The sequence below is a fragment of the Phaenicophaeus curvirostris genome, chromosome 1 (assembly GCF_032191515.1).
Source record: "Phaenicophaeus curvirostris isolate KB17595 chromosome 1, BPBGC_Pcur_1.0, whole genome shotgun sequence".
Classification (NCBI taxonomy): domain Eukaryota; kingdom Metazoa; phylum Chordata; class Aves; order Cuculiformes; family Cuculidae; genus Phaenicophaeus; species Phaenicophaeus curvirostris.
In genome coordinates, this window is record NC_091392.1 from 64,210,413 (window position 1) to 64,233,236 (window position 22,824).

Here is a 22,824-nt window from a genome sequence, read left to right on the forward strand (position 1 = left end):
CCTTGTCAAAAATTAACTTGTTTTTTTTCTCTTTAGATTGAATCTTTCTTGGTTCTTCCTTCTTTCCCTATTTCCCCCAACTCTAAATTAAGAGCATCAATCATCTGAGTCTTTTTTTTATACTGTTTCTCTGAATCTTTATGCATCTTAATTTTAATTATGTTCTATGGTCTAAACAATATCGTCTCAGTCTTAATAGTTTTGCACTGAAAGACCATCTGTCCTTAAATATGTACCAAAATTACTATAGAAAGCACATTGAGATTTCCTTTGGCAATAGTCTAGAGATGTGTATGTGCTTGATAAGTGCTGCTCAGTACCATAATACAAGAATCTTAAGTTAGCTGGATAAATTATAGAATCATAGTATCGTTCGGCTGGAAAAGACCTTTAGGATCATCGAGTCCATCCGTACGTGTCCGCTACTTAACCATACCCTGAGCACTTCCTCTACCCATCTTTTATGTACCTCCAGGAATGGTGACTCAACCATATCCAGTGCCTGATAACCCTTTCAGTGAAAAAATTTTCCTGATACCCAACCTAAACCTCCCCTGGTGCAACCTGAAGCCTTTTCCTCTCATCCTATTACTTCTTACTTGTGAGAAGAGACCAACACCCACCTTGCTACAACCTCCTTTCAGGTAGTTATAGACAGTCACAAGGTCTCCCCTCAGCCTTCTTTTCTGTAGGCTAAACAACCCCAGTTCTGTCAGCCGCTCCTCGTAAGGCCTGTTCTCCAGCCCTTTCACCAGCATCACTGCCCTTGTCTGGACATGACTCAGCATCTCAATGTCCTTCTTGTACTGGAGGGCCCAAAACTGAACACAGTGTTTGAGGTGCAGCCTCACCAGTGTTACATATGAGGAAGGATGACTTCCCTGGTCCTGCTGGCCATGCTGTTTCTGATACAGGCCAGGATGCCATTGGCCTTCTTGGCCACCTCGGCATGCTGCTGGCTTATATTCAGTCAGCTGTCAGCCAACACCCCCAGGTCCTTCTTTGCCCAGAAGCTTTCTAGCCACTCTTCCCCAAGCCTGCTGCGCTGCATGAGGTGGTTGTGTCCCAAGTGCAGGACCAGTCACTTGGCCTTGTTGAACCTCATTCTGTTGGTTGCAGCCATTGATCCAGCCTGTCCAGATCCCTCTATAGAGTCTCCCTACCCTCAAGCAGATCAAGACTTCCAGCTAGCTTAGTGTCACCCACAAACTTAATGAGGGTACACTCAATCCCTTCATCCAGATAATTGATAAAGATATTGAACAGATCTAGACCCAACACTGAACCCTGGGGAATAGGGTTGATTGCAGATTGATTTCAGTCTTTCAGCATAGGAGAAAATTAGACCATGAGGAAAACATAGTAGTGAGAACAGGGCCTGCTGTTTCCTTAAGGGCATTCATTCAGGGGGTGAGGAGGGCTTTATGGAGGCTGGAGGTTTCTCTCCTCTTAGAGCTGGAGCAAAAAGAGATGGGGAAGAGTATGCTCCAAGTAAAATATACACCAACTGTCACTTTGGCTGTGAAAAAAAACCTGATGGCTTCCTGCTTGTAATCTTCCTCCCATCCCCCTCATACTTTTACTTTTTTTTTTATACTCTAGCTCTTACCTGGGCTAGGGGAGAGGTGTCACTCTACACAAATCTTTTGCACTTCGCCCATGGCTTATTTGAGCCCAAGTGATGGGTTCTGACTGAGTCACATCTCACACCTTTAGATCCAGGTTGGCATCACTGGCTTTTAGGATTTGCTCTGTCCTTCTGTCTCATGCTGGGCTAATTTAGCCTCATCTTGGTAAACAAGAAAAGGGTCCTTATTCAACAGATTTGAGCTGGAGTGACTGCAGCTGTCGTCTGGCCTGTGCACAAACCAATTTTGTTCATTCCCTTGCCTGGCAGGAAGCCTGCACCAGAATTGTGTCGGGACTAATCAGCATTAAACTAATGTCAGGAGGGCTGCGGCAGGCTGCCCTGTAGCAAGGCAAGAGCAAGAAGGCTGTTCAGGAGGGATTAGCCTAAGTCCTGCCTAGGATGCAGCTGTGCAAGGAAAGACACTGAAACTGTATGGAGTATTTTTCTTGGGCCTTGTTGTTGTGAAAGTCCCTAGCCAGCTGCCAATAAAGTGATTTCACAGTGAGAAATCTCCATGATTTGCTGTATGTGACCATAAATATGAAAGCAGAAGAAGGTGCATGTCTGTGGCGCTGCGATATCCAGGAGATACAGGTGGTGAGTTTAAGCATGCTGGGCTTTCTTCTCCTGAAAAGCAGGGTGGAGGGGAATGAATAAGTTCAGTGTGCGGTCTCCAGCTAAAAGATTGTTACTGATGCTGCTGTTAGTCTTATGTTGTACAGCAATAGATGGATTAGTATTAAACAATATGAAGGATGGGAAGTGGAAATATTTCTGAGAGAAAACTTGAGGCTTGGCAAGGGATGATTCATAGCTCTCATGCTTCACAGTCTCTATTTTCCTGCCTGGTATTTGCACTGTGGGTTCAAGAGTGCCTTCTGAAGCATGAAATCAGAGAGATCTCAACTTATGCTTGTTTGTTCCAAAGACACTGAAGAAATGATGATGTCATACTTTGCTCTCCCCACCCTGCAGCTATTGATTTGTCTTTACAGTTTTTCTTCTCAAAAATTATTTCTGTCTCAATCCTGAGCACCATGGGTTAGCTTTGAAGACAGCTCTGCTTTTAATGGGGGCTTGGGCCTCCAGAAGTCCTTTCCAGCCAGGTTATTCTGATCCTCCTGTTTTCACAGGTACGTGTTTTGGATGATCCCATGCCTGAAACTCTCCAGCTTTCTCTCCGACTCCGTTAGGGGTCCGTCTGTTTGTGTATCTGCTCAGAATTAGTCATCCTTTCGCTGACTGCAGCTTTGTTTATTGTATAACAACATAAAATTGGTATGCTCCTTATTATCCACAATGGGTAAAGTCATGCTTTAGATGCCTTTTAGACCTCCTAAATCTCTAGGGAAATCTGCATCTGCCCAAATTTACACATTAAACTATTCTCTAATGCAAAACTAAGCCCAAATGAACTTTTGAACCACGTTCCTGCCACATGTTAAGTATATCGTCATTGTTTAGGAAGCTCAGTTAAGGGAAGCTTCTGGTATAAGATGCCCCAATTACTTATAAGCTATGCAACGTAAGAAATCCTTCTTCTTAGGGAAAAATCATTAGCAACAAACCTGCCTGAGATGAGTCAACAGGGACCCAAGAACAGAGAGACTTTCTGGGAGGTCTCATTGCTAGAAAAATCCATCAGGTCTTGGTGAAGAAGGGACAAAAGTCCCCAGCCTGGCCTTGTGCTTTTCCAGACATGAGATAGCTCCATAAATGGGGACCTTGGCAACACTCTGGCTGCTTTGTGCATAAGGGTGTGACAAGGTACAGCGCCGACAAGGGGGCTGGGGTTTGGCGTTTTTTTGGTGGTGACTTTTTTTTTGCCAGTCCTAGATAAGAGAAACCTGGCTGGTGTGAGAGCTTGGCCCCTGCTGCAGGTGGGGCAGGGCAGACTGGGAGGGCTGGGGAGAGTCTGGTTCCTCATTGCTCTTGCCTCCCACACTGTAGAGCAGATGGAACTGTGCTGTGTAGAGCATGTCTCCTCTCAGGTTTGTCCTTTTCCTGAGTCATCTTATAGCAACATATTACCTGCCATGTTCATGATAATCGTACATCTCATTCTTTCCATGGCAGAAATATTGAAAACAGTCTTTAACAGAGAGAGGGCTAGATTTGCTGCAACCCAAATCCCCTTTTATCTTCTATCCTTGAAGAGTGATTTTTTTTTTTTCCTAAACAAATTACTCCTTTCTCAGTGTCTCTTTATTAGTCCCTGGATCTTCAAAAGTGACTTTCCCAAATGCAGGGTTACACTTGAATTCTGGGGCCTATTTATCATGCTAATCATATGCAGTGTGCTCTGCTGACAGCCGGTGGCTTCAGGCTGTTACCCTGAAATTGCCACCTCTTGCCATTTCTAATGCAAGAGGTTGTTCTTTTTAATTCCAGGCATTTGACAAGTTTGAGCCTCCTCCCTGTGGGTGCACAGATGGCAGCTAAAGGGATGCTGGAACAATTTCACTCTTACCTTGGTGATGACAAACTGGGTTTCAGGAGAGAGCAGCGAGACTGTCTCTGCAAATCTATTTGAAGAGATCCTGTGTCCCTGGCAAACATGGAAAGGATTTGATGTTCCCTGTGATGGCTTGTGCTGTGGTCTGAAATCCTGCCAGTTTACTCCTGCTTTCCTGCTTGATCAGTATATTCAGGGCTCCCCTCCTGCCCAGGTCTCAGTTTCTTGATTTCTAGTGCTTCTACGGGGCTGGCACATGTAATGTTAAACCTTTTAGTTTTGTGGGGCTTTGGTGTTCTCTTTTCACCTTGTACAAAACTCCAAATGTCATGTTTGTTGTACTAGAAGGCAATTTTTGCATTTGGTGACCTTTTTGAAATTGTGAGAAGATGGGAGAGGAAACAACAGGTAGCATTTTTAAGGCAGGAAAAGGTCTACCTTATACACCAGAGAGGCACCTTGTTCTAGGCAGAGTTGAGGCTGTAAAGAAAGCGCTAGGTAAAACAAGGCTGAAATCCTGTTGAGCCTGTCCGCATGATATCACAGTGGGAAACCCCATTTTTCATATGCAGGCTACCCTGCAGCAACTCTGGAGCTGGTCCTGGAGGAGCTGAAGCAGCCTGCAGTGCACCTCTGCCTCTTCTGCCTCAGGGCATCCTGTGAGAAGTGCAGAGCTGCTCTGGTTGTCAGGGTATTAATCACTCATCTTCGAGGAGAAGGGCTCTTCAGGAAAATTCGACCTGCTGCAGCTCCTTTCTCCATATGAAGCGTTTCAAGTTTTGTGTGTGTACAGCTTGCATAGACCAGGGGTTTAATGAAAGGATCAACTTGGACTTGAAACGTCCAGAGCCACAGCAGCTTCCAGGTTTATGATCTGTCTTGGGAGTTTTTCTTTCTGAATAATACTGAGGAAAAAATAGTTGTGGTCAAATCCTCTTTTTTTTTTTTTCCTGCTTAAAATTACATAGTATAAAGAAATACACATTCTTGCTTGTGCATGTTGTAGTGCATGACTGTTCTCTCTTTGTGAGCTAGATAGGCTGGTGCTTAGAAGTTAATTTTGTAGATGTTCTGGGTAGTAGTGTCAGTGTGTGCGGTGTTCCTCCTGCTCTCCTTCACCTACTGTTTCCCAGTCTCCTAAGGATTTTGTACAGATGTGGTGAACTAAATGGAAAGATGAATTCAGCTGAGGGATGGAAAGCAGTGCTTTCCCCCATGTTCTTCATCCCTCCCTCCTTTCCCTAGATATCCTTCAGCAGACTCAGCTCACCTATGCTCTTCCCTGAGCTTGGATGCAGGGCTGGGAATAAGGAGAGGTGAGAGAAGGAGCCAAGAGCTGCTTGTGGTGCCTGAAGCATCACTGCTGCTGCTGGTGGCTTCACAAGCACCTGCCCCATCCGCTGCCAGCCTGAGGCTCACCAAAGTCTGTGCAGTGGATGAGTAGCGAGGACTAAGTCACAGCCTGGAAATTGTGTGGAGCTGAGGTGATGCAGGCTTGAAGAAATAATTCATTGTATCTTTTTTCCTAGGGTAACCACTGAGGTTAAAGCTGCAGAGGAACTTAGGTGATTTTTTTTCCCTGCTTTTTCTGATAATTGTGGGTCTAGATTGTTTTTAGAAGCCCCTGCAGAAGTTTTCTGTTGGGTGCCTTTGAAAACTGTGTAGTGTTTAGAATATACTTCTACTTTACCTTGCTTACCGAACTACCATTGCATAGGACACAGTCTTTCTTAAAGGAACACAATTTACAAAATACTAAGTAAAACATAACTTAGGGGAAGGGAAAAGCTGACCTTCTGTCAGGACAGAACATGTATTAACGTCCTTCTTCTTATACAGATTGACACAAGGCTGTGATTAAATGCATTTTCAAAGCAAAAACTAAAAAGGCTTAAGAAACATAAGTTATTTTAGACACGTTGATTGCATGGTTTCTTTGACATGCCCTGACAGTTCAGGGAGGTGAAGCTATGTTGTTATTTGCCTAAGAAGCTGCAAATCTCTGTCAGAGTCCACTTAGATGACTGTTGCAGAGTTGTGAGTCTGTGTGTTATCATTTGGGTTGGGCGATTGCACTTTGATCTAGACTGGAGAAGGAGCTGTGCCTGTGGAGGGCTTGGGTTTTTCTGCCATTAAGTCAGCTGCTCAAGATCTGCCCCTGCAGACCATATCAAAATCCATCTTCTCTTTAGACTTAAAATACCTGGTTCCTCTGGCTATTAATAAATTGATACTCTAATGCTACAAAATAAAGATTCAGGTTGAAGTTTCATTTTTCCAAATTAAATAAGTCACATTCAGCCTCTTGTATTGCTGTAAACAGAATAAACTCTGCTGAATTCAAAGCCGGAGGTGCAGTCCAACTTTAACAAGCAGCTTTCTACAGAGGCAAAAGGAGTGTATTTTTGAGGCTTTGTTGTTTTGGCTTACAAATAAGCCAGAAGTTTGAACATTGTGTAATTCTTTCATGACCCTTGAATTTGCAGCTGTAGGATGTATGTGAGTGCTCAGATTCTTTTAATGTGGTATACATACATGACATTTTTGGTTTCAAAAGGAAATTCTGTTCCTTACATGTACTGCCTATTCTTGTGACAACTTAGAGACTAGCCCCATTGAAATGATTCTCTGGATATGTGTGAAGCCCTTGAAATATTCATTATAGTCTCTGGTAGTCTGATATTAGTGAATCATCTTACAGTCCTTCACAAGAAGGTGGGGTTTTTTTTCAGCCTGATAATAAAACTGCAGGCTTTAGTTAAGCAAATATCCAGTAATACTGGTAGCTCAGCTTCCCTCCACTGAGCTTATTGCTAACAGCTGCGTAACTGCGGAGATCTGCATCATTTGTTGTCACAAATATTTATAGTTTGGGTCTTTCCTCTTGTGTGTACTTCCTATGTAAGTATCCAAAAAACTTGCTTTCTTAATGTAAATATTTAATCCAACACACACAGACCTGTTAACCTTTGTGTTGAGGAGGTACCCCATCAGGGATGCTCTCAGTGCATTTGCATGTTGCAGAATAAATCACCAGAAACCTGTCAAACCCTGAAGAGATATGCAAATGCTTGTGTCTCTTTAATCTGGTATGTGTTTATCCTCTCTGATTTGAGATGGGAATTCTAATCCTGTGGGAGTAATGTAGGAACTCCTGATGCTACTGCAGTGCTGCAAGGAATTATAAGCCAGCTGGTGTCCAGGTTTGAGGACTATCTCTATTATTGCCTGAGCCATTGTGGAATTGAGAGGAGCCCCGGGTGCAGGGGGCAGCTTTTGAATCTGTAACGGATCGTTCCTGCCAATCCCCTCTTCGGAAGTGGGGGAGCGTGCACACGTATGTGGCTGTGAATCCATTATACATGTGAACTCTTATGTACAATAATGTTCTTTAGTTGGTAGACTTATGTTTTATAGGAGGTGTAAGTGGGGACTATTGAAACCCATGCTGTCATACTATAAACAACTCTCTCCTGTCTTGACTTGAAGAAATAACTTCTTTCACCATGAAAAACTATTATGCTCATTTTCTGTAATCGAATGCTCAGATTTAGCTGTCCCACATTGTAACACCGACACCATTGTTTTCAGAGTTGTGTTGCTATACCTGTACTTATTATTAGTTCTGTTGCCTTTTGCATCCACTTCCCTGTATTTACTAAACCTCCCAGACCTTAGTACACTCACAGAGACTGCAGGTACTAAATCATGTTCAGCTACAATGCAGTCTGTGACTAATCCAGCCTTGCTCCACTCGGTATGAAATAGTCCATTTCTAATGTATGCTGGAACAGTTACTGAGGTCTCCAGAGCAGCGTGGTATGGCTTGCTCCATTATGTGAAATATTCTATTTAATGTCACCAAATTCCCCTTTACATGAAAGGAAAATATTGTAACGTAACTCCTGGTGGTTTTACATGAGGTGTGTGCAATAGCCAGGAAGGCTCTAACGTCTATTTGCGATGTCTCTAAATGGTTTGTTTTGGAATTAGCTTCTCTAGTTGGTGTCAGCTCATGCTCATTTAAAAACAAGAGCAGCCTTCTACACGTGTATTCTTAATGTGCCAATCAACCTGGGATCCAGGTACTGGAAGATTAGTGGATTAGTGGTAAAGAGGAAGCATTTGCTTAAATGCCAGGTAATTTTAGGGTTATTTAGATCTCTGTTCTGTGCTGCTTCCATCTCTACTAGCAGGGCATGAAAATAAGAGGCAAAATATGCATGTGGAGTGAAAGTGGACTTCAATTTCTTACTCACCTTTTGTTGTGCATCTCTTCAGCTTCTCTTTCAGAGCCCTACCAGCTCTTTTCAATCATGTTTCAGGCCAGGAAATGTGCCCTGTTCCTTTTTGTGGCTCACCACAGTTTTTTACCTTCAGAGTCAAAAAACATCCCAGAAATGTTTGTTGTTTTCACATGGATATCTACTGCTCTGCAGAGAGCTTTTTACTAGAGCAGAAGTAGAAATTTGTGGGGAGAGGGAGTAAGACACTGTTTTTCATTGCTAGGCTTTGGTGAAGGAGATACTTTTAAGATACAGAGCCCTTTGCATTGCCCCTTTTTGCATGTTTTGCGGGACTTTACCTATGTTCTTTAAGAGATCTTGTTGATGACAGTGGAAGGTGTATCCTGTAGTTGGGAGAGCAGACAACCCCAAAATACACGAGACCTCATTGCTCTCTACAACTACCTGAAAGGAGGTTGTAGACAGGAGGGTGCTGGCCTCTTCTCCCAAGTGACGGGGGACAGGACAAGAGGGAATGGCCTCAAGCTCCACCAGGGGAGGTTTAGGCTGGACATTAGGAAAAAATTCTTCACAGAAAGGGTCATTGGGCACTGTAACAGGCTGCCCAGGGAGGTGGTTGATTCACCTTCCCTGGAGGTGTTTAAGGGACGGGTGGACGAGGTGCTAAGGGGCATGTTTTAGTGTTTGATAGGAATGGTTGGACTCGATGATCCAGTGGGTCTCTTCCAACCTGGTTATTCTATGATTCTATGATTAAATTTGATAGAAACTGTGAGATGGTATTGTTCGGGTGACTCCATTGCCTTCATTTCCAGACATCTGTGGGAACGAGTGGGCCGAGGGGGGAAAGCAGCTGAGATGCAGGAGCATTTACAAGCTGAACTCAGAGAGAATTATTTTTCTGTCCTTCTCAATGGACATTATGAAGATGCTGTGGCGCCTAATACTCCCCAAGGCATTAGGGGAAGCCAAAGGATTTTATTTCTAGGTTCTGCTTTATAGGGATCTGAACTAAGTCTGGGAGCATGGTAGGAACAGTGCTGTGCTTTCAGTTTCTCATCTGGAGTCTAGTTTGGATCCAGAAATTAGTATTGCTCCATTCCTTTGGATTTGATTCCTGACCCTTTACTGTGGCATGGTGATTTGAGTCCTGGTTTCAGCTTTCTGTATTTTCAGTAGACTTGGAAACTGACTACAAAATGGTCAGTGGTGATAAGGCGTAAGTCTGGTTGTTTATGCTTTGTCTGAAACGTATAGGGCTCTGCTGCAATGAAAAAAACCCTAAAGCTGTATTTAACTAGCCACGGTTTACTTAAGGTTTACTTAAGCATAGAGCATATTTTTGATGTGGCTTAGATGTGCAATTACCGTGCACCAACAGCTTCTTAATGGTCCCTTGTGTAAACTCATTGGCAGCAGCCTGACCTTCAAGTTTTTATATGAAGGTGGTGTTGACCAAGACATGACGTTTGTGGCAGAACAGGTATGTTAAAAGAGTTACGAGAACTGATCTTTCTTTCAATATGATGATATTTTTGCCTCTTAACAGTGTTTTAACATTTTTAGTTGACACAAGTCTATTGTTTTTTCGTGAGCTATTAAGTTCTGCATCATCCATCATGTTGTATAAATTACTTGTTCCTTTGTGCACGAGGATTTGCCCACAGTAGAAGAATTTGCAGCAGTATTTTTATCTCCAATTAATGAAGTACACCTGGGTTGAAGCATCTGAGAGCAATGTTCAAACTGAAATGGTTTCTCTGGTAGCTGTTAAGTGTAAGTATCTGTTCTAAGGACTGATACAACTATGTGGGCAGCAGATCCTCATCTGCCTGCATTTCCATTCCTGCTCACCACTATTCTCCATCCGGGAGCTCTGATAACTTCAAACCTTGCCTGCGGGTGCTTATGACTTTTCAGCATGTGGAAAGTTTTTGTCTTTTTCTAAAAGGATTCAGTTGTTGAAAACTGGCAGAATAGTGACTCTTGGAGACCATCATAAGGACAATTAATTGCTGGCAGCAGCTTAAACAGCAGTTTTTCAAAAACCCCTAAAGAAAATCAGTTTGTGCTACGCAATGGAGTGTTTCTACTTTACGATGATGAAAGAGACTGCAAGAAACCAAGTTTTTGCTTTGCCAGATACCCTTCCCATCTAAAACACATGTAACTAAGTTTACATAAAGCTTAGCAGCTGCAGCTTTAACAAGCAAGTGCTGCCTTGCTGTAACCTTTTGCTTGTGAAAGGTAGGCAAAAAAAGTAACGATACAGTGAGGAGCTAGTTCTAGGTCCAACCTCTCTAAACCCACCTCTTGCCCCACTGATAAAACCATTGCCTAAATCTCGCAGATGTGGGCCGGCTCTTCAAGGAGTGTGAAGAGGCTGTCCCTGCCCAGGGTGTTTTGTCAGCTTGAGTGGCGTTGGGTTGCAGATTGTGGTGTTTGAGGAAGAATAATCTTCAGAAACTGAGAATAGCTTCCTTCTGGAGAGTACTGGTGGATGTAGACCACTGGGTTTCTCAGGCTGTGTTCTGCGTGGCTGATAAAAAAAACCCAGTCCTTTGGATCCTCTTTGTGGCTTAGCACATCAAGGGACAGCTCTTGAGGGCATTGGAGAGTGAGGGCCTGTTTTGAATGAGAAAAATCTATTGCCCAGCATAATTGTGCTGAGTCCAGGGAACCAAGGCCTTGAGCTTGTGCAAGATGGACAAAAAGCAAAACCCCAGATCAGGAATAGCTGACACTTCAAGCTACAGGACGGACATCTTCACGCTCCGTTTATGTCAAAGTTGATTAGTGCTGAAAATAGACCAGGCCAAATTAAGGTGCTTTCTTTTCTGAATTACGATAGCAAAAGTTCTTACCAGTGTATTTATTCACACTTTGCTTTTGTGTAAATGCAGCTTTAGTGTAACTGCTTCTAGCTTCAAGTAACAGAACACCTGAATCTTGCCATCCTCATGAGTCAAAGGAGACTAATATAGCTGTGTGATATCGTGTGCATTGTGGAGTGGTTTAAAAACCCTATCTTAATGCAGCCCATTTTAGAAGATGTCCTGTAATTATAAAAACAAAGAATGAAAATAAGGCTGATTTTTCTTGTACTAAAAAAGCCCCTAACCAAAAATTACTGAAAAAAATTCCCCTTTCTTGTACACAACCCTAAACAGTAATGGTACAGGGATTTTTAGGATGACAAGTTATGGTTGGTTGGGGGAGGGCTTGCCCTTTTCTCATCTGCAGAAATACCAACTGTAATAAAGCAGATCTTGAGACAAGACTCTTGTGTTACCTCTGTTCCTGGGGAGTAGAGGACAAAACCTCCTTTAAGATTCATTTGAATTGAAAATTATGTTTGTGTGTTTCCAAAACCAGTCTGCGAATGTGGCATCATGTTTTGACACAGAAATCGGGTATGCTTGAACTTGATCTTGCCCTTGCAACTTAATAGAAAGCACAAACATGAGAGGAGTCCTGTGCAAAAGGTGTGACTGGATACTTCATTCTGCATTCAGTCCATGGAGAGACGTGAACGTGTAGAACAAAGAGTGGGAAATGGTTGTTAGCACTAAGTGGGAAGCCATCCAAACTTCACGAAGGATGTGATGGCATCTGAAATGCCTTTTCTTCCTTGGTGGTTCAGCCCAAGTCTGCAAGCAGGTGCCTCTTGCTCCCCTCACCAGATGGGCTTTGGCATCCTGCTGTGTTAAAGGACCTGAGCTGATGTCTTGAATATTTTTCGCTCTAGTGTTGCTAATGTTCTCCTGGGAGATGGATTTCAGACCCTTTGGTTTCTTATGGTTGCATGTATTACTCACTTGCTATGTAGCTAACCAAGAGGTTAGCGGACAATTTAAGAATAAGGATGGATGAAACTTAAATTTAAATGAACCTTTAATAATTGCTTAAATTGTTTTCTCTATTAGTACTCATTCATTTCATATCAAGTGTTCAAAATGAACTGCAAATTTGAATATAAAAGTGCAATAAAAAAGAAAATATGCCACTTGCTATATATAAACAGAATGGGCCAAGGATCCCTGGGGCACACCCTCCACATATTGGCAGCGGATCAGAAGCTCATGCTTAGAAAGGTAGTGTGGCAGCACCAGCAGCCTGAGTGAATTCCCCACACCTTGATTTCTAGAGCAAACAAAGGCCGAGGAGTGAATAATTCCTTATATTTATAAATATAGGTCCGGTTTTATACCACACCACTGTTTCCTCCTAATTGCTTCCAGCCTTTGGAGGCAGACTCCATGGTAATTGTATAGGAGCACCATGCCCCCAATAGCTGTTTATTAAACCCACCCCGCTGCAAAAAGTCACCCAAACTGACATAATTTAAGCCATGCCTTTTTGATTTTGATGAGATTATGATGCAACTTTATGGGTCTGGGGCTATTTTAAGAAGGTGACAATCTTGGTGCTGTATAATGTTACTCTGTAGGCAGAGAATAAGTGTTTTAATTAAGGTCATAAGGAAGGGATGATGGCAAACTAAACTGCTTGTGTTAGAGCCTTTTTCTCTTTATTTACACTTGTGCAATAACTTTTCCAGGTAAAAAAAAAAAATCTCTTTTTTAAAAAGGTATTTGAAATACTGAGCCTTTTCTAAGTGCAAGTATTTTGCGGCAATAGTCATATTTCATTACACTGTGTTTGTATAAGGCTGTATAACAGTGTTCATAGCTCTGCATTTATATCACTGTTAATGATTTTCTGACATTTTTACTTCTTTATGCAGGAGCTTACATAATCTTTGTGACTGTTTAACTATGTAGTTGATGATGGTAAATGATCAAAATACTGAATGGGTAGTAAAATCTAAACCTGGCCTGGCACATCAGGCTATGCGTCACTTCACGAGTTGTTACATCTTTCCTTTTCACTCTTCTTATTGCAGAGTTGTGGTGGAGTCTGTGGAAGCTCAGTGCCAAATTCCCCTTGAGTGATAATGTTGTAAAGGACTTTTGGGGGAGAGCTGTGAGGGCAGCCTGGAATTGAGGCTCATAAAGGCATTGTAGGTATGGGGCAGTTGCCAGCTTCAGCTCATTGCTGTTAACCAGGAGAGTTTGGAGTCCTGATTGTGGCAGAGACTGTGCTCTTCTAGACAAAGATACTAAATGTGTGCTCTCCCAGTATGTTCCCAGAGAATCAGTAGGAATTTTTTGTTTAGTTTCCATTATCTGAAATAACTATTTATGCACCTTTTAATTCAAACAGCTCAAACGTAGAAGAAAATAGCTTAAGACATGTGAAGTGCAAACACAATGTCCTGCAGTACAGGCACCTCCTAAAAAAATGAAGACAATTATCCTAAAATATAAATTCTCCTAAAATACAAATCGAATCTTAAAATCTTTATTGAAAGAGCTCCTATGCCCTCTACTGAGAGTTGCTCTCTCAGAAAATATAGCCTTGGCAGAATTATCTGGGTCTTCTGACCTGGTGCCTGGATTAACAGCTCAAGTAGGAAGTCGTGGTGGAAATACTCTGCATTTACACCTAGAAACGGAATGACCAGAGAGGTCAATGGTATTGCAGCTTTAATATACACTCTGAGCTTATAAAAATAGATTTAACTTGAGGAGGATTGTGTAATGCGTTTGTGTAGCATACAAATGGGACTTTTTTTTGACAAAAGAATGCTGTGGTGTTAGTGGAAACGTTTTTGTTTTTCTGCAGGAGATGAGCAAACCAGTTGGAAGAAACCTCAGTTAGACATGCCAGCAGGAAGCTCTTCCATTACCAGTGCCTATTGGAGTAGCTTTTACTGGAAGAGATTAAGATTGCATATCCAAGCTCTAAACATAGCTTATTTATTCAAATCTTTGTCTAAAACCACCCTATTATGTGTCCAGAAATTATGAACAGAATTATTGGGCAACTTCAGAAAGTCTTGAAAATGGCATGTGGTACAGAATTGATGGTGTAACAACATGGCTAACATTATGATACTAAAGAAAACCTCTTGGGTTTAAGTTCAACACCGATTAAAGAACTGCTGGTTTCCCGGTCTCAGTTTCACAGGCTCTGGAATGGCTCAATGTATGAACAAAGCTGTCTTTCATAGTGGGGAAGCTGTACAGCAGCATGCTCTTTGAAGTACCGAGAATTTAATCTTGTTACTAATTTTGACAAGTATTTCTACAATGTCTGTCAATGCATTCAACAATTTATTGTAATACAGGCACGGGCGGGTGTTTATCACATGGATTTACCCTTTGGCAGTAGTGGGAGGAAGAGGGGTTGCAAGGGGACTGTTTAATGTCTGCTTCACATTTTTCCATTCCCCCAGTATATCTTTTAATTTTGTTCATACTTGCTTTTTTTTTTTTATCTCTGTTATGTTGCGTAGTCTTGTACAAATGGCTAGAAGCAGATCTCCGTGGAAAGAGCTCACATACTACAGACAAAACCTCAGGTAAAAAGGCATTAAGGACAAAATAATCATCAGGCCCCCCTCTCTCTCTTTATTTTCTGTCTTCCAACTCCCCTTGGATCAAATTAAGGGTTGGAGTTTAAAAAGAAACCAAAGATCCTCAAGTTTTTCATTCTTTTACCTAATTTGAATCAATATCTGATAAATTTTAGTCTTTTTCTTGAAGCTCTCTTTACAGATGTGCTTCTCCTCTCCAGCAAAATGCCACTAGGGATGTCAGGCATATTGATGGATATACACATTGCTAAATCTTAATGTGCTTGGTAAAGACTGAGCAGTATCTTGCATAAGGCCTTATTAGAAAACATTTATCAAGAAATTCAGCTGGGCTCGGTTATGTAGATTTGTGGACAAAGGGTACTGGAAGGCCCAGCTGCATTAATTTCTGCTACAGAGACCCGAAGGTTCCTGACACCTCAAGGAAGAATATTTTGCAGTCTAGATTTAAATAACTGCATTAGTGAAGTCCACACAAACACATCAAAGTGCCGAATTGTCTAGGTGTATTGATAAAGAGTACACAACTCACTATGGCTTCCTGCTTAAATATGATCCATCAATTTCTTTGCATGTTGATAAGTGAGGAGGTAGGTTAGACCCTGCTCAACCCTCCTGCCTCTGCCAAAAAGCAACCACCGTCTTACAGACAGCTCAGATTTTAAAATTTTGGAATGAAAAATGTTTTGTCTGCCTTGCCTCAGGGCTCCCTTTCATATAATTTCCCTCCTGCGCTTTAAGATTATGAGAATATGTGGTCAGAAATAAGGTGAGGAGTTAATGTCCTTCAGCACTGCCTAGTCTACCACTGCCACTTCTGTGTCCTGGTAAGGCACAGAAGAAAAACAGCAGAGCACAATTCCTGTAGTATTTTAACCATCTCCCGAACTGAACAGCTTAGTTGCTCCCCAGCCAGGCGCTATTATTCCTGTCCCCACATTGTTTTCTCACTCACACATAGTATATTACTTGCTTCTCGTCCAGGGTCATCCAATGTTTAACAAAGTTCTGTCTGCAGGGAAATCAGATGGATGTGCTGAACACTTTTAATTAGAAATAGCTACCAAAGAGGTTGTCACCCTGAGGTGCACTACTGTGGATAGTCTTGGTCCCGGTATGTTCCTCTAAAGGAATAAGATATTTTTATTTCTGTGGTCGCAAGCATTCCTGTCTACGTTCCAGAGCTTAGAAGGAGAGACAGATAGCTTGCATTCCCTGGACCAGAGGGTGTGGGTGGAGGATGCCTCTGCCTATTTGGTACGTGTTTTTGTATGCCCTTGTGGCTGTGATAATTAATTAAAACAGATCTGCTAAAACCTTAGGATTGCCAAGTTAAAAAATGTGGTCACTCACATGAAAGCCATGGTGACTGATAACCTGACAACTATAGCTGCATTTCCCCAGTAATTTTATCCTTCATACAAACCACAGCAGATGCTTATTTTCTAACTTTGAGAAACTTTTCATTTTGAAATAAAGTTACTGTGTTTTTTCTTGATCTAGCATCCATCACTTCACCACTTGCTTTTAATCTGAAACTAAAGATCACTTTAAGATTGAGTACCTTTAGTGGAAAGTGCATGTCATTTAAAAGTACTGTTACATGGGATGTAGTTCCCAATTGAAATGAGACTTGAATCAGACATATTTTACACAATTTTGAAAAATACCTGAATGATTTTTTTTAATATATCCTGAATGCAAAAAGGAGTCCATTCAAGTCTCTGATAGGCAGCTTTCCCAATGAGATATGCTGTTTGCATGAATGAGTGCCATGCATCAAATATGATGCTTTTGTCTGTATTCATACTACTGTTATCTGGCCATTAATATTTTAGAGTATGGATTCTTGTCATATTTGATACTTGCTTCATTTTTAATGTGCCTTGCTAATCCTGTTTTGGAAGCTAGCAAGCAAGTACTTAAATAAGCACATAGTAGATTTGATGAAAATATACTATTTATCTAGAATAACAGCTAAATAAAATTTGCCATATCTGATTCAGCATGTCAAACTACCAAGGCTGAGGGTTGATAATATCAGGTACCCTTTGGTCCAGATCCCTTCCTTCATGTTTGCTAAGAAGGTATTTTTCTCCCTGTGGTTCTCTTCCAGCTGCTTTTTGTCAATGTGGAGCTGGGTGTTGTGTTCCACATCTCTCCTCTCATTTTGGTGGGAGTTGGAGTGTTTCTTGCTAGTTTGGCCAAACGATAATGTTTCACCCTGACACGCAGGTTGCTTTCTGTCATGTCCTTGTACTGTTTCTTTCCTAAATTATGCATCTCCTCTGAAAGCTTACCTTGCCTGGCTTCCCGAGAGGCAGCTTTGTATGGAGGATGTGATGTTGTGTCCTTTCAAACTAATGACTGATTGATTCTCTCTGGTGTGCTTTCTTGGCTCTTCTCTATTGTCTATAGATCACTGACTGAGAAAATTGTATTTTCTCTCTGTGTTTTACCTTTAATTTATATATTTTTTAAAACCATCAGAGTAATAAAATGCAAACCCTACAGAGACTCTGCAAAGGTAAGTTGTTTGCGCCACTTACTTTTCTGGATAAAATGAATCCATGTTGTCAGCCTACTAGGACATTGTAACTGCTAGTTTTGGGAAACTGGATTTCTTAGAGAAATGCTTGTGCTTCATAAACAAAACTTTTAGATGTGTCTGTTATCTAAATGACTGCACAAGTATTTGCAGCAGCATACAACTTATTGGTCATTTCCAAAAGCTGATTGAAACCCTCGTTTTTTCATTATTACAGTGGTTTACTGGCAAATATGCCTTGTTCTTCTCCACTGGTTCCAGATGCTGCCTGTCAAGGTGGGGAAGGGGTATAGGAAAAATAAGATGAAGACTATTCAATAACAAGAACAGCACAAAGTCAAGGACTTCCCTGCTCTTGTATCTGTAGTAATATAGTTTTTGGTATAACTTGGAAAATGTACAACTTTGTCTGATGGGAGTAGTTAGTAATTGAGCCACCAAACTAGGAAAGGAGGATACTTTTCCGTGGAGAGCCCTTCCAGGATCGCTTCCCAAATAATCTGAGCAGTCTGACATGCTTCCAGAGTCTGCCAGTGCTGCTTTAATGCCAGAAGACAGGTTAAAGGCAAGACAGCACCATGCAGCCTGCGCTCTCTGCTCCACCACAAGCTTAGGCTGCGCTACCAGAACAGATAGGTAAAGCTACTGGGTATGTAACCCTTCATTTCTTGGCACTCATAGAAGGTATTTAGGTGAAAGAAGAGTGGTTTGTTCTCCTGCTCAATATAAACACACAGAGCTGTGTCCCCTGAGATGCCCTGTCTTAGGTGTGCTGGAACCGGGGCTCTTCTGAGCGTGTCCAGCACACAGGGCAAAGCCTGCCCCAGCTTCTTCGGTGCCTGTAAGTGAACACAGGCATCAGAAACAGTAAATGATGTGATAAATGTGCATTGCTGCTGGAGTCTCATTTACAATTATGTGCTAATATCAGATGATTAATCAATTTAGTTGTTGACTGTCATCACTGGCAGCTGTTTTTCAAGCAAAAGATGTACACCTATGTGATGTAGAGTGTAAAACTGGCCCCCAAAGGACCCGTGAAGGGCTCGAATGATGAACTATACAGGTGATGAGAGCTTCTGAACCCACAAGTTGTCTAATCAGCATCCATCAGGTTACCGTAAGACTTTTCTTTTTTCATGACAAAAAAAAAATATATTTAAAGACATTTGAACTCCAACAATCACCTGCTGTTAGCTGTGGAGAACTTGATTAAGTCATCCAAATGCTCTTTGAACTTTTAGTAGAAGCAGCCAAACAAATTTAGCATCAAATATCTGCCTTTCTGCTAATTCACAGTTGTAAGATAAACTGTATCAGATGTGAGAAAGACTGAAGATCTAATTAGGAAATAACCTCATGCATATTTATTTGATTATGCAAACACATTAATTACTGTTTGATACTAAGAATTAAAAATGTTGCCAAGTATTTTTAAGTGCATACCCAGAGAGAGGATTTTTGCTGGCTTTGCTTGTTGGGATTTTTATTTTGTGAATCTTTAGGAATCGACGGGTGACGTCTTTATCTCTAAAGCCTCTGCAAAGAACTTCTGGGCCAAAATAAGAGGTCATTCTACTGCCGTGTTCAGTGATAGAGCAATAGTCTCTGGTTTCACGTACTTCAGTGCGAGCTTTGTAACTTCTGCCTTCAAATATTGATTTGTACAGAAATTTCCTTGGATTAATTCGCTCTGAGCCAAATGACTGTGTAGACTGAGCCTTGTAAGGAGCAAAGGGCACGTGCCAAATTGCTGTGGCCTCAGAAACCTTTGGGTAACTGCTGAACTGTGAATCTTGCAACATCAGTTGAAAGCTGCGAGCAGTGTGAAGTGTCCTATGTAATGTGGCAAGCACAAATTAGACTCCTGCCGTCCATGTTGCCTTCAGAGAGGGGCTAGTGAGGTTAGTGGCTTGTAGTTAACCTTTCTGCAGGAATGCTGGATGGCCTTTCGAGCTTGCCAAGCGACTGAATATTTTTTCATCCAAAATAACCTCTCATTCAAAACATTAATGAAATATTGGTTCTGTCTTTTGTCTTGTTTTTAAAGAAAAGAAATTCAATTCTTTGTCAATAACATATTTTTAAAAGTACCTAGGTAACACTAAGAAGTCACCTTTGAGTATGAAGTAAGGTTTGGTGAAAACATTAATGTTGTAAATTTAAAGCTTTCATACCATTCTCTCCTCTCATGTGAGAAAGGAACTAAATAGGAAAGACTCACCTGTAGCCTTTAGAGCAAGAAGCTTGAAACTAGTATCCTGATATCTAAGAAAAGTTTAGTAGATGGTACTATAATGTTTTATGGACTTATTTTGATTACTGTGTTGCATAACTTAGACCATCCCAAAATGAGAACTCCATTAGCAATGCTACCATGAAATACACTATTTGTATGCTGATAACTGGATGCATTTCTGCTTGAAGTCTAATTTCAATATTCCTCTTTGCACTTGCTGGATTCTTTATGTGGAAAAGGTCTGTCCTTGAAATTTGATACAGTAGAAAAACATGTTTAATCTTCACGTAGGACTTGTGATATAAAAGATCTGTAATGCATCCTTGAATAATTTGTAATAGCTGAGAGATGCTTATACTATTTGTTGACCGTAAGACAGTTTGTAACAAGCTTGATGCTGAAAGAGCACTTTTCCCCCTAAGAAAAGCCATCTCTAGATATTCAAGCTATAGGGAAAGATGGAAAATTCATCTGATTGCAGAGCCTTTTTCCATAAAATTCCAGCAGTAATTTTTCTCTTCATGTTATGTTTTCTTGCAGTAAATACTGATTCGGAAGTTGTGTTGCAATGATAGCAAGGTTTTGTGAGACTAGGGCAAGACTAGACTTAATGTGTATCTTTTCTGTTTCTCTTTAAAATGTAACACATCTGTTGGGAGTGAAAATGCTCTTCAAATTTCACAAAAAAAAAAAAGAACCACCGTGAAAGTAAGGTGCCCAGGCCAACTCCCTCTGAAGCCTCCATGCTGTGTCAAATCATTATTTCTTCATTTGTTACAGGAGAGAATTTTGACCAGAGTCCCTTAAGAAGAACCTTCAAGTCCAAAGTTTTGGCCCATTATCCTCAGAACATTGAGTGGAACCCCTTTGACCAGGATGCCGTCAACATGGTAGGTAGTGAAGCTCTCTTCTCAAGCTGTTTTCTGGCAACTTCGACTCTTGGGTAGTTTGTTTCTGGGTTGTTTACAACCAGCCTTTGTGATGTGATGAACCAGGTGCTTCTGCTGGGACCAAGTGCGTCCACTAGGCACGCTGATTCAAAAGCTGTAGGTGTTGTGAAGATACAGAATACTTTCAGGCACAACAAAAGTAAAATGCTGTGTTTCCCTTGTTAGTTCTAGTTAAATCTACTGTGTGATGAAACAAGTCTAACCACCCACTCAGTGACTGGCTGAGAAGGGGTATAGTCACCCAGGATACAGATCTGCATGTAGGAAAGAAACAGACAGAGGAATTTTTAAGATACTAAATATCCATGCGAAATTTTTGAGTACAAAAAACCTCGATGCTGCATATAGCAAAGGAGAGGGGAATCTTTATGGAGAAGATAGAACTCACCTAAACTACAGCTTTTGTTGGGTGGTCACTTTTAAGGGCACGTCTGCACCAACACATCTTCTGTATATCTCTTTCTTCTCAGCTTGACTTGATGTGAGTTTCTCCGTGTGGCAAAGTCCCATGAACAGGGGAGGCAGGAGAAAACGGTTGGGGGCAGTGGTAACTAAAAGACCAATGACCCACTGGAAAGTTCCTGAAAGAGTTAATATTCAAAGAGTGTTTCCGAAATCACCAAAGTACTTCTTAAGAACATGTTCTGACAATGCCAACCAGATTACAGTATTTGAGCTTCCCAGTACAGAAAATGCTATTTGTTTTTTTAACTTGAAAGTAAACAGTTGTTGTAATAATAACATTAAAGCAATTTTACAAAATCCAGCTGTTTCTGAAAACTGTGTATTGGGTCTAGCTCAAAACTAAAAAATTAGGGAACCTCTCCCTCACCAATCTAGTTTAGATAGAGTACATAGTAGCTACTTCAAACTAGGACTAGCCTCAGTGTATGGTGCAGGTATGAAGTCAAGGGATTCTCCTTGCCCTCACTCTGATGGAGAAACAGGGAAACACATTAAAATGGCTTTTGTAAATGCAGTCTAAGCGACACTTAGTTCACGTTTGAAACTTCTTTGTAGTCAAAAAGGTCTAGAAATTAATGTTTATCTCAATTTCCAATGAATTTTATCTTTTAGCATTTTATAATATATTTAATGTGAAAACCCTAGAGATTAAAGTAGCAGTGACACTGAGAGCTATTACTCTGGCGCTGCACATGCATCAAAATGCAGAGATGAGCCTGCTACCAGTATCAGTCAGTTTGCCCTCAGACAGCTGGGGATTTTTATCCTCTGCTTTCAAATATACATTGATGGTGATGGTACGTTTTTTGGGCAGGTCTCCACATCACTTTGCATATAAAGAAGGCATGAAGGACTCAGAACGATGTTTCATTAGCACAGTTAAGATGGTAACAACTCAGCTGCCAAGGCTATTTATGCCTTTTAGTTCTCCTTATGAATTGCAGGTGTTCAGAGAAATGATGGAGGTGTTCAGCAGAAATATGACACGCAAATTCGTGAAGTGTTCCATATTTTCGTAGGAATGGTTGGACTCGGTGATCTGGTGGTCTCTTCCAACCTGGTTATTCTATGATTCTGTGATTCTAATATGGCAGCAAGAGGCAAGAGCTGGAATTGCTGCATTATTTGTCTCACCTTACGATTGAAAACAGCTAGTATTCATGAAGTGTGATCGTATTATCGGACAAAAATAGAATACCAAAACCAGCAAGAGACCTATTAAAATGAAATAATTGAACTGAGCTGCATTCAGCTGAAATAAAATAGCTGAAGAACACATCTTTCATTTGCAATGTATCGGAGGGGGGAAAAAAAAAGCGTTTACTAACAGCAGCAGTATTTAATGGTTTTTTAAATCATCTTTTGAAAAACTTTTTTATTGTTTTGATCTGAAACATCATTTAAAGTAATATCAACCTCCACGGAATCTCTTGAGGCAATTATTGGCCTTTCTGATCTTGCTTTTCTATATTAGTTCTGCCTATGTCTTTGCTTTATGTGAGCTTCCAGGAGCAATTTTCCTCAGAGAAGAAAATGCATAAATCCTTGAAGGTTAACTTGTGAGAACTCTGGCTTTGTTGGATGCCTAAGGAATTTCAACTGCCTTCTAAAACCATCCTGTCACTTTAAAAATAACCCTCTAAAGTCTCAAGAAATAGTTCTGCCTAGAAGTCATGTTTTCTCTCCCTGTCCAAGTATACAGAGTTCCATTTAATAGGGAAGTGTTTCTTTTTTTCCCCACTGCCTTTTCTGACTGTCCCTGCATAATGTCACATACTGTCTTCTGTGGCCATTCTGCATGTAATGTGTTGTACAAAACTGAAGTTCTTAGTAGAGAGAAACGTAAAA

The 22,824-nt window shown here is 41.1% G+C and overlaps 1 protein-coding gene across 5 annotated transcripts in view; it reads left to right on the forward strand.

Moving 5' to 3' along the window:
- Window positions 1-22,824, forward strand: part of DENND5B (DENN domain containing 5B) — a 118,952-nt gene that overhangs the window by 33,882 nt on the left and 62,246 nt on the right. For 3 of the 5 annotated variants that reach the window (XM_069860006.1, XM_069860022.1, XM_069860030.1), the window contains exons 2-3: window positions 14,694-14,759; window positions 20,342-20,451. In XM_069860006.1, the coding sequence (XP_069716107.1) occupies window positions 14,694-14,759; window positions 20,342-20,451 (176 nt within the window). The remainder of the gene's footprint in view (window positions 1-14,693; window positions 14,760-20,341; window positions 20,452-22,824) is intronic. The other 2 variants (XM_069860014.1, XM_069860039.1) reach the window with 1 other exon arrangement.